This window comes from Canis lupus, chromosome 7 (assembly GCF_003254725.2).
Source record: "Canis lupus dingo isolate Sandy chromosome 7, ASM325472v2, whole genome shotgun sequence".
NCBI lineage: Eukaryota > Metazoa > Chordata > Mammalia > Carnivora > Canidae > Canis > Canis lupus.
Genome location: NC_064249.1, coordinates 63,153,186 through 63,165,159, shown reverse-complemented (window position 1 = coordinate 63,165,159; position 11,974 = coordinate 63,153,186). Strand labels below are relative to the sequence as shown.

At 41.6% G+C, this 11,974-nt stretch overlaps 1 protein-coding gene across 4 annotated transcripts in view; it reads right to left on the bottom strand.

Moving 5' to 3' along the window:
- Positions 1-927: 927 nt before the first annotated feature.
- ZNF521 (zinc finger protein 521) overlaps positions 928-11,974 on the bottom strand; it is a 275,420-nt gene continuing 264,373 nt past the window's right edge. For all 4 annotated transcript variants that reach the window (XM_025429278.3, XM_025429274.3, XM_025429276.3 and 1 more), the window contains one exon: positions 928-1,727. In XM_025429278.3, coding sequence (XP_025285063.1) covers positions 1,698-1,727 — 30 coding nt within the window. In that variant the 3' untranslated portion in view covers positions 928-1,697. The remainder of the gene's footprint in view (positions 1,728-11,974) is intronic.

Genomic DNA, 11,974 nt, shown 5'->3' with positions numbered 1-11,974 from the left:
ACCTGGGCTGACGGGGAGTCACCACCCAGTGAATCAGGCCACGCTCCAGTCCCCCATCCAACCAGTGCTGGTGAGGATTCTCTCTTGTTAAGTTAGTTTAAAGGTCTGCTCGAGGCCTCAGGGCTTCCAAGAGGTTAAGAGTCCCACCTAGTGAGGGAAATAGTTTCAGCATGACGGGGTCCAGAGTTGCCCATCGCTATCAGGTGCATACTTACCAGCTGTGACGAAACACGGAATTAGGAACCAGCTCACGCCTTGTCCTCCTCTCCTCTCCCACAACAGAAAGCCTCTGACTTTGGAGCTCCTGCTCATTCCCCATTTTGTCGCGGGCTGCGGTGCCAGCAGTCGTCCAGAGACACCGCACGCCTGTGTCAAGGCCGATGACCAGGCCGCATGACGTCCCCTGGTGGGGGAGCCAAGGCCAGGAGGCCGAGTGATTCGGAGAAGGCCACACCGGGAGTCAGCGGCAGGGCGAGCACCAACAGCCACCCGGCTCCCTGCTCCGTGCTTTGTCTTCTGAATGAACAAAGCTGCTTCTTAAGTACACATAAGCCAAACTGCCTTTCAAATTGCAGCCATCTACTTTGAGTTCAGATTTGCACAGCATGACATGAATTGGGCTGCAAATTATGCAGAAAACAGCCATCACATCCATCTGTGATGTCAGAATCCTCCAGTACAATGTGACCTGGAAGTATCTGAGAGAGGAGAAGTATACTGGGTCTGGTTCTTTCCCTGTGCAGCATGATGAATATCTTCCCGGCTGCATTTGGCCCAGTGTGAAAAGGTTAAATATGATTGAGGTTATGCCTGTGATATGCTCAAGAGCAGCTTTCACTTCCAAGGGTGCAGGCGATTAGATTTTTTTTTTTTTTTTTTAATGGTAGAGTAACTAGAAAAAAGAAAACACACAAATACACTCCTGCCTAATGGTAAACTGAATTTATTTCCTCTTGGAAAACAATTCCAGTAATCTCCAGGTTCAGACCGCAGAGTAAACATTAATAACAGTAACATACAGGTTAGTTCAACTGATTCAAGAATTTGGCTGTGTGAAATCATTAAGGAAAACCTTGAACACTCAAAGCTTCAAATGTATCCAGGAAAAAAAAATCTTTGACAGTCTACATAACAACTATTGCATATATAGTGATGCTACCTGTCACATTGCAAGGCTTACAAATATATATACGGGCCTTATCCAGCTGTGGGGTTCTGTTCTGTGAGAACGTCTCTTCATGGTTTGCAAGAATCTTCAGCAATAAAAAATAGTCTTGGATTTAACCGTTGATATACCAAAAGAGAAATTCTAGGCTTAAGTGTAAATAAAAGGAAGTCCAAACGTAGTCTCATTTGTAACGGTTGTTTTAATCTGTCTTCCTCGAAAATACTTTCTCTTAAGCCATTTTGCTCACATTTTTTTTTTCATCTTGCCTGAATAGGGCCCAAGTCCACTTGTCTTTATAAGACCATTTTAGTATCAGACGACATAATACATGTGCAACACTTTATATACAAGGCGTCTATCCGGTGCTCAAAAGTTCAAACACATGAACATCCAACAGTTTTGATAATACAAGTTTTATGGTACAATACAATGTTTCTGAATATTATACATTAACAATGAAAGTTTCGTGCAAAGAGTAAAACATGTTCCCTTTTTGTGCCACCAAAGTAATTCTCCGACCGTACTTGCACTAACTGCTGTGTTGGGTCATCGTATGGTTCTGCAATAAAAAAGAAAGAGGGGAGAAAAAACACTTCAGTGATCTTATTGTCATCAGACCAAGTATCTGTACCTGTCCGTTCCTTTGCCTCTGCCAGGCCTTCCCAGAATCCCCTCCCACCTTCCATCATCTCTTCTTGTCAAAGTGAGACCAGTTTTTCAAAGACCAGGGTAGCACTATTTTAACAGTTTTATTTATCTGAGTGTTATTTCCATTACAAAAGTGTTATTTCTTTTGGTCTCATCACTCTTAGATGGGAATGTCTTGACAGCAGAGACTATCTGTCCCTCAATATGGCCTTTACAGGCAAGGGCTGCCTGGCCAGTAACCCACAGAGGGGGCAAGAAGCATCTCCATTGGGTCACCTTGAGCATCTGCTCAGGTCATGATCTCGGGGTCCCGGGATTGAGTGCCACGTCGGGCTCCCTGCAGGAAGCCTGCTTCTCCCTCTGCCTGTGTCTCTGCCTCTCTCTCTCTGTGTTTCTCATGAATAAATGAATAAAATCTTAAAAAAAAAAAAAAAAGAAGCTTCTCCATCTCCTCTCCTGGGGGTGGGCTCGGGACTGTCACTACAAGGCTCAGGAACACATCACAGCAGCCACATCCACCCCCAGACCCAGTTGAAGCAGCCTTTGTTGTACTTGGGTTGTCTCCTGTCCATCCACACAACACGTTCCCTTGCTAAGTGAACCTCTCAACTGTGAGAGGCCAACTGTACACCTGGACTTGCAGCCAATAATGGGGTATGGCCCCAGACCCAGGGCATTCATTCAGAGCATAAGCCTGCAGATGGCCTGATTTCTACCTTCCCTCCTCTGTGTTTCCCCTGATCCAGGGTCTCCTACCTGTCAGCTTCACACCCTCCCCTGCCCATCCCTTCTGCTCAGAACTTTGAGGTCTAGCTCAGAACACAACCACATCCATGAACATCCCATCTAAAACCAATTTCTCCCTCCTCTGATTTCCTGCTGCATTTACACTGCTCAGAGTACACAGCTTAGGTCTTGTCTTCTGGTTATTTGTAGGCCTGGCTCTCTCCTTATGTCAGAAATTCTGGTGTTCACTCATTTATTCACTCCTTCACAAACATCTGTTGAACACTTGTCTCACCACCTGGTGTAGCCCACAGCAACACAATCATTGCAAGGACCTGGCCAAATGAATGACTGACTAGCTAGGCAAGGGCTATGGAAGAGGACAGGATGGCCCCTAACTCGATGCCTTCCAAACGTGCATAGTCTAAAGAAGAAAGGCACGTGGGCCCAAAATGGCAAAGCAATATGGCAGGATGAGATCAGAAATGAACCCAGAAATACCACGATTACACCTAACCTTGCCCGGCCTTTGGAGAAGGCTTTGCAGTGGAGGTAACAAATGACATTTGAGTTGAGGCTGGAAACTTGAGAATGCATTGGGCAATCCAGGCTGACACACTCAAATGAGGAAAGGCAATGAAGCAGGAATACACAAGGTTATGTCCGTGGACCTGCAACTTGTTCAGATTGGATGGGGTCGCCTAGAGTGTCCTGAACCAAGAGTACCAATGAGAAGGGAGGATGGAGGGTAGTTTGGGGCCAGATTTTGAAGAGCCTTTTGTATCTTGCTAAGGAGTTCAGACTTTGTCATGGCAGTGAAGAGCAGCTATGTAAGTTTTTTAAGCAGAGTTTTTAAGCCTTAAAGAGCTTTGTTATCTTTTCATCACCCACAACTAGCAAACTGCTTGCCCTGTGTCCACTTGTGGAACAACCAGAGGCTTGCCTGGTCAGGGCTGAGAGCACCAGTGAGGGAGATGGGAGATTTGTGAAGAAGACCCAGGCTATCTATTCCCTGTTTCAAACTTGCCCAGTTTTGAAGCCTGGCAACAAATAATGATGAGGAACATTACTTCGCTGTCTCTTATTGAAAATGAGCCTATTTTTATTAATTCTGTGAAAGAGAAGCTGGATCTTTTTTTTTCCTTATTAGTAGCATTAGCGTAATAGTGCATATAGGATCAATTTTTTATGCCAATCCTCTTTCTTTGTATCAATTCTAAATACTTCTGAAAACTATTTTTCACCAATAGGTAGACCAAAAGGGTAATCAAAATACTGATGAGACTAAAAAACTTTCCTATTTCCTTAAAAATAAACACAATGATGATCAGCGAGTTTATAAACAATACAAAGGCACATTTGCTCAAAATAGCCTATCTAAGCTTTCTTATACCTTTTGTTGTCTTCAAAGAGTCAAGTCTGGTCTTGGTAACAAACGTTACCTAAATGACAGGACACTGATGGGCAGTGGGAGGCTTTTTTTTTTTTTTTTTAAACCATAATCAAAGCTAAAAAGAAATCAATTTAATAACATTAGTTTTAAATATGTAAGTGCTTACAATAGACTTTCCACATTCACTAGGATTCTGGAGGTTAATAAAGGAAGATAATACTGCAATCTCTCTAGTGTTTTTGTCTGTGCCTCTATTGAGATACTGCAAAGCAAGAACGCAACACAAATTGGCCGTAATAGTTGGCAATGGTTGTATCTCAGATGCTTTCATTCTAAACCAAAGCCATCCAAGCCTCTTCCGAGGTGCAGGGAAATGAACAAATACATATGAATCTTATTGCAGTGGACTAAAGTTGCTACGACAAACGAGTTACGCTTTGCATATTAAGAGAGAAGAAGATAAATCATTTGAGAGAATGACAAGATTATGGTGTGTGAAATTCAAGCTTATACAAAAATAAAGAGCCCTAATATAAATAATGTCTAAATGGGAAATCTGGCATGAAACAGGGGAAAGGCGGGAAGTTCTCTTGCTGTAGAGATGCCTGCATACCACTGAGATCAATTATTGTCATTTCCACCCCCCCCCCCCACTCCACTTTTTTTCTTTTGCTCTAGCTCAAATGAGGGCTAATGAAGACTGGCTCACTCCATCAAGGTGTCCACCAGCAGCAGAAACTGTCAAGATGGGAAAGGGGCATACTGCTAGGTGGTCCTGGGTAATCGGCATATTTGCCTTGAAAACAAAAGAAAGCCAGTCCTCACAGGCTTTTCCTCCCCACCTTTGGGGATCCCTGGGCTACATTTGTTCTCCTCCCCTGCACTTTATTCTGAGTCACTGGAAATAGAAATGTCCCAATTTCATTTTCTGAAGGAAGAGCTGGGTGTCTGAACTGCACAGGTTAGGTTGGCTTTCAGAGGTTGGAGGGGACAGATGCAGGGTGAGAGTCTCCAGACTTTGCTGAGGATCCTCTGATGAGAGAAATAAGAAGTTGCTTCATGGGAGCCCTCTGTGTACTTTTTTTTTTTTAATCATGCACATGATTTCTTTAGAAAGGGAGAAAAAAAGGGAGCAAGTGGGAAAGATGAACAGTTGACCAGAGAAGCCCTAAGCACAGAGAGAGGCTGGTCCACTGGCACGGTTCCCTCTTTCTCTGGCTCTTTCCATGACGCTGAGCAGGTCCAGAATCACTGCAGTACAGACGTGGATGCCCAGCAAGGAGAAAAGGCTGCCAGTCTGTCAGCAAGCTGCCTTCTCCGCCTGAGTTTCATGCTCTTTGGGTCTAAAGGAAACCACGACACCAGAACAAAGCAGTGGGTCACCGCACCACTTTTACCCAGCAATTCACAGTCCCCAAAGTACTTGAATGCAATGACAGCTTACGAGGAAAGAGACTTGCTCCTGTGAAGGGAAAGTGTTTTACATAATCAAGGAGAACTTGAGTCTAAGGGGGTGTGGGAGGGGGTGAGGAGAGAAAAGGAAGTGGAAAGAGAAGAGAACTTCTGAAATCCCACAGAGAGCCATATTCTACTCTGCAAAAAGCCATCTCTTGGAGACCCCATGTCTAAGTAACGGAAAATTGCAAACCATTAATCCCAGTTATGAACAGTTGTTTTACACGAGGGGGGTTTGTGTTTTAAAAAAAACAAACCCCAAATCCACAGCACACCTTAAAGCTTAAAAGAAGATCCATCTAGGTATGATACCTTAATAACCAGGTTTCAAAAAACACTTTCCTTACTGTAAAGGGCCCCATTTGGGAGGAGTGTGTTCTTTTTTTTTTCCCCCTATAAATGTGAAATTAAATGTAGAAAGCTAAAAAACAGACAAGGACCTTCAAAATTCCCTTCTAGCACTATGTATTTCTTTTAAAATACGAGATGCCTTTCATTTTACAAGACTGGAATTCTCATTTTGGGCTTGGCACTCAAACAAATGATTAATTCAGCCTCCTTCTTTCTGAGAGCTGACCACATTTACTGGTCAAACGGTTTAATCCTATTTAAGATGCAATCCAAGCAAAATATTTTTGAATAAAAAATAAAACCCCATGATCTCCTGAAACTGCTCACCTTGGCCAAGTTATCCCATTTTCCTGCGATCCTGATGTGAATCGGAATATTTGCACCAATAACAATGATGAAGCGAACCTTTGGAGGAAAGCCAGGGGGAATCTACCTTCCCAGGGAGGAAAAATGAAGTCCCCGCCCCCAAAAGTTGTGCCCACAGATTGCCCTCGCTCGTCCAATATTTTGGCAGAGACCACGTCTCGTCTGTGCTTTGTAACTCTCTGTTGGCATCGGCAAAATGTTAAGTAGCAATGGTAATAAAAATAAAAACTGCATTTGAATGGAAGTTTTGTGAGATCTGTTGATTCAAAGATGTTAATCATTTTTACCATGACTCGTCTATTTATAGCCCTTTGTCTTGAACAAATTCTGACAAGCTTTTAAAACTAAGAAAAAGAGCCAGCATGCTATTTTAAAAAGGAATGAAAAAAAAAAAAATAACAAGCTTTCCACTAATTCACCATGCCATTAGAATCCCAAATTTAAATTGCAGTTGTATTCAATTTAAATGAGATGTTTTCCAACCAGAAGAAATAGTAGGCGATTGTGGCTCTGTAACAATGCAAGGCGGGAAGAAATGAAAGAAATATAAAGATTAAATGTGGCTGTTTCTTTCAACAGATGGTGACAGCACCATGGCAGCATGTTGTTTTTTCTTTAGTTGAAGAACGCAAACATCCGTAATCAATCATCACTGATTAACTAATTATATTACCCTTCCTTTTATCACGAGGGTTGGACCTTTATCTGTAAACACTATGGATAATCTGTATGCTCGTGTTTTTCCGGAGGCATATTCTAGTACACATCCAGTCGTGCAGTTGCAGGCTGCACACAGAATTCTACATGACCGTCCACCTTTAAGCCCTACTGCTTTTTTTTTTTTTTATGTTTTATTTTTTTTTTTTAAACAAAAGCAATTGGTTTCCAACAGGCTGGATAATAAGTCTTTTGACCTGCATTCTTCTTTGACCCATTAAGGTCACCCCTGTACTCGGGCATATAGCTGACTTAGGAAATGCCTGCAAGTCCTGCATTTCATCTCCTGCCCACTCAAAATAAAGCTTTCTTTAAATGTGTCTGTACGGGTCCCCGAAGGCCAAAGAGGCATCCCTGTAGTGGGCAATGGAGGGACAGAAGCTTCTGCCTTTATTAATGAATGCAGACCATTATGAGTCTGGCTGGCTCCTTCCCTGTTCCCAGAAGCATATACTGTACGTGACTTAAAATGCTAGAATATTGACACAAAGCAAGCCGGGCACCCCTAAGGAAAATTACTCCTTGGATATAATGTAGGCTCGTAACAGCTATTAGAGTACAAAATAAAACCCTCCGGGATCAAACTGACATATACCACATTCCACCTAGTCCTCAAACATTAGAAGAATTTCTTTGTGAAGGCATTCTCAAGGACAGCATTAAACTGACTTTTGTAGCAATCTGCAACAGCTTTTTGGCTCAGAGCTTTTAGTACTAAATCTCTGGTTTGAATCAATACAAGTACTATATCTTCTACATTAATCAATACATTTGGTTCAATACATGTTCTATTAAATTATACTTTCTAATCAAGATTTTTACATTTCCACCCTCTCTCTTTTTCACCCCACAACTTCTTTTGCTAGTGAAATAGTTTTAAAAGTGTATATAGCTAATGATGACAGGATGCTAGGTTATTTCCCCCACACCATAGGGAAAAACTATGGCAAGGGGTGGCCTTCAAATGCCTTGATAAAGTTCACAGGATGCGAATGCAATAAACGAACATTTTCAAAGTCCCCACAACTACAAAAGTACTCTGAGTTTTAAATTAACTGAAAGAGAATTGTCATAGCTCTGGAAGTACCACTGGTGATGTTCTAAAAATTACACTGAAGACCCAAATGGTCCAATAAGACCCCATTTTGCCACCCAATGTTTCCATTGTCCACAATCCATACACTTCCTGGCGGGAGAAATTTGGGGTAACTGTGTTTTTGTGGACCTTATCTGGTAGCAGCAGGAACATGTACGTGGGTACGTGAATTTTTATAAGACATATATTTTAATGAATATTCTTTAAAAGATAGATATAGAATATTTCCCGAAGTGCTTTGGGAATCTAAAAAAACATATTCATGGTTATTTTCATAGCCAAGAAGTTGACTCATAATTTTTACTTTGGGAGAATTTACTAAAATGGGCTTCTACTCTTTTGACACAGCAATGGCATTTCAGAAACTGTCATGATATGCTTTTGCCTTTCTCTTTAATGCCATGAATGTTGCATTTATGATCATGTTTGCACGGACAGAATTTCCCTTTTATTTTTTCATACAGTAATACCATCGCCATGAACTTACAGAGACACTGATGCATTTTCTTTTGACATTTAACAGTTCACATGGGCTTGGCCTGACATCTCAAAGCATTTTCTGGATGACACCAACTTATATTAAAGCAAAAGGTGAAACGGTGCCATCAGAAGTGACCAGAAAAATAGAAGATATTAACGATAGAAAAACTAGGTTATTTTGTTTGTCCTCTTGCTGGAACAGAGTTGTTTTATAAAGTTTATACTCCAGGCTAATTGGCAATGAAGTTCCCATCACATCTTCCATAGGAAACAATTTCATATTCTAATAAATTTCACTGAAGGACATTTTTATTATTGTTGTTCTTTGGACAGTCACGCTAAATAAGTGTAGAAAAGGATGGTGTGAGATAACCTTGAAGCCTGTGGACATTGGCATGTTCATGAGTTTATGTTGCGAAGTCTTGACCATATAATTGTGGCATTCAGTTCTTCTCGCTCATCCAAAGTAACTCAAAAGACAATCCAGTAAGCCATTTCTTAGTCATTATAACAATGTGTCACTCAGTTGCTTCATTCTAGAGAAGCCTACAAATTAAATAGATTCTAGAAGGCCAGTGGGACTTGCCTTTCAACAGCAAACCCTGACACTATTGACATACTGGGCTGGACAATTCTTTAGCGGGGCGGGGGGCTGTCCACTGCACCGCAAGACATTCAGCAGCGTCTCTGGCCTCTTATCAAAAACACGCCATGTGGCAACCATTAATGTCTCTAGACATTGCCATGTATTCCCTGGTGGGGGAAAAAAATAACTCCAGATTGAGGACCACTGTTCTACAGTGTTTTGAAAACACATTGAGCTTGCTGTGCCATGCTTGAGTATGTTTAGTCTTCAGTTCAAGAGGTATCTCCTCCCTAAATTTAAAAATAAACAAAAAGGATAGAAAAAGGGACACCTATTCCATGTGGGACTATATCACGTGGCACTTTAAAACACAGTCAATGGGAGGGAATGGGTAATTTTGAGAAATTGTGGAAAGGTTGTATAATATCCTCTGAGATATGTAATAAATGGTGTTCCTTATATGAAGAATAGAGTGTCTCCAGAAAATGTCCATTCATTCAGCAACTTAACATCCATGAAAGGCAGTACAGTTTCATGGCAACAAATCAATGCTGCTTTCAGAATATTTGCAATCTAACAAAGGATAAATATTAAATTCTGGAAATTAATATTTAAGGTATGGGTAGTTGAACTATCTACTTTGAACAAACTGCAGAGCCATCATCCTTAATCTGCTGATCTAGATTTAATAGCAGGAGCCAATTATACCTGTAAGTAATGAGCACATCAGAGAACCAAAGAAACATTTTCAGAGCTGGGAGGGTCCTAGCCACATCTGTTCGGATACCTCATTTCATAGATGAGGAAATTAAGACCTAGAGAGTGTAAGCCAACTTTCAAGGTCTTATATCTACTCCAGTGGGTCAGTTGGCTTTGGGCATGAAACAATTGCTGAGTGGCACTGGTTGATATGTTTTGATCCCTGGGCTGGACTGGCAGCAAGGATGGCAGACACACTCATGGCACTCACTAACTACAGGGAGGACAGAGTGCTATGGGTCATAGAGAAAGGACACCTCACCTCTCCTGAGAGAGGCTGGTCACTTTGTTCTCAGAGGAGTCACACTTGCCTTGTGCTGGAGTGAGGAGGAAGAGAAGGAGGAGGAGGAAGTGGAGGAGGAGGAGGTAGTAAGAAGGGAATGAGTGGCTCCAGAGGAGGAGTAAGCATGAGTCAAGCTGAGAATCAGGGGGATGTAGACACTCCAGGACTGGAAGTCATGTGTGGGGCTGGAGATCATTCAGGATGGGCAGGGAGGTGGGGAGCCACTTCAAAAATAGCCTATTTTCATTACAGGCTGGGAAAGCCTATGGTGGTTAACAATGTTGCAAGAATACCCACCTAATTAGCTTAGCCTTAGTCTAATATGTCTTCAGAAGCCTAAGCAAAGTCTCATTTTTAAAATAATAACCATGTCCAAACTGCTAATGTAGAACAGTTTCTAGAATTTTGACAGTTAAAGATCAAAGAGAAATAAAAACAAGCCACTCTGGTCCACCAGTTTCAAAAGGATACTATTGCTGATGGGTCATATATGGGAATATGAACATGGTCATAATGTCATTTTTCATTAAGAGTTTATAAACAATAGTAAAATTTCAGTTGCTAGCTGGTCCCCACCTGTTTCTCATGTCAGCCAGGTTTAAAAATTTCCCATTTTGGAACGGACAATAGCATGGAGTATCTAGTATGTTAAGGAAAAAAAAAAAGTGCCAAATTAGAAGTATAGGTTGAGAGGATCATGATGACCTCGGGAAATATATTAAAAGTCTAAGGGCTATTTTTTAATTAAGTTAATTGATTAATTAGTTGTTTTAAGATTTTATTTATTTATTCATGAGAGACACACAGAGAGAGGCAGAGACATAGGCAGACGGAGAAGCAGGCTCCCTGCGGGGAGCCCGATGCAGGACTCGATCTCAGGACCCGAGGATCACACCCTGAGCCGAAGACAGATGCTCAACCACTGAGCCACCCAGGTGCCCCCTAAGGGCTATCTTTAAAAGAAAACCATGAACTACTTGCTTATATGCAAGGAGCCAAAAGAACACTTAAATCAAACTATACAAAGACAGCAAAAGTGAAAGAGGCTGGAGCCAAAAGATGCCGTTCAGATTGTAGAAGTGCAGGATCCCAGCATATTATGGGACAGAAGGCTTTGATAGGCAATACAGTCTAATAAGATATTCAGGGATTAAGTCAGTGCTTCACGGACAGATGTGTCCATGTGCTAGTCGTTGCTAAGCTTTAATTTTTCCCCCTGCAATGTTTAATTTATCACACTGGTGCTTTCTAAACTAGAACATCTGTAAACAAGGTTAAGAATGACCTCCTTCCAATTTTACATCCGTGAACAGTGCCCCTTCTTCGTGCTCTAATTTTAGATACCTTAAAGATAAATAAATCTGTGGAAGGAAGAAAAAAAAGAAGGCTTGTCTGACACTGTAATCTGTTCATCTTGGGCGAATACAAATTTCCTCTCCGCCTGGCTCTTGATGCACACAACTGACTGTTGCTGCTCAAGCCATAGTCAGGCATTCCCTTCCCAGTCAAACGCAATTAAACAAACTTCTGCTAAATATTTAACAGCCTCGTGCAGTAATTAGCGGCAAATAATGGGAGCTTAAATTGATAATTGCTCAGAAATGTCCTCTTGCCAACATTACAAGTTTCCCGCTCCTCCTTTTTCTCTTAGATTTGGAGTCCCAGAAGGTTTTATTTTTAAAGGACTCAGTTAGTGAGATTACCCATAGTCACATTACTTGGCCCACGATCTTGCAGTCAAGTTGGGCTGTTTTGCTGTCAGATGCAAGATTCTACTCACATTACTCATTTTGCTTGTGTGCTGGAAATCCATTGCAATTTAAAGTTATGTACCTGAAAGCTGCTGGAACAGGGCATTGATTTAAAAACTGACTGGCAGGCTTAGGATTTAAACTCTGGTCCACTAGATTCAAAAGGTCATCTGATTAGAATGAGAGAGGCACAAG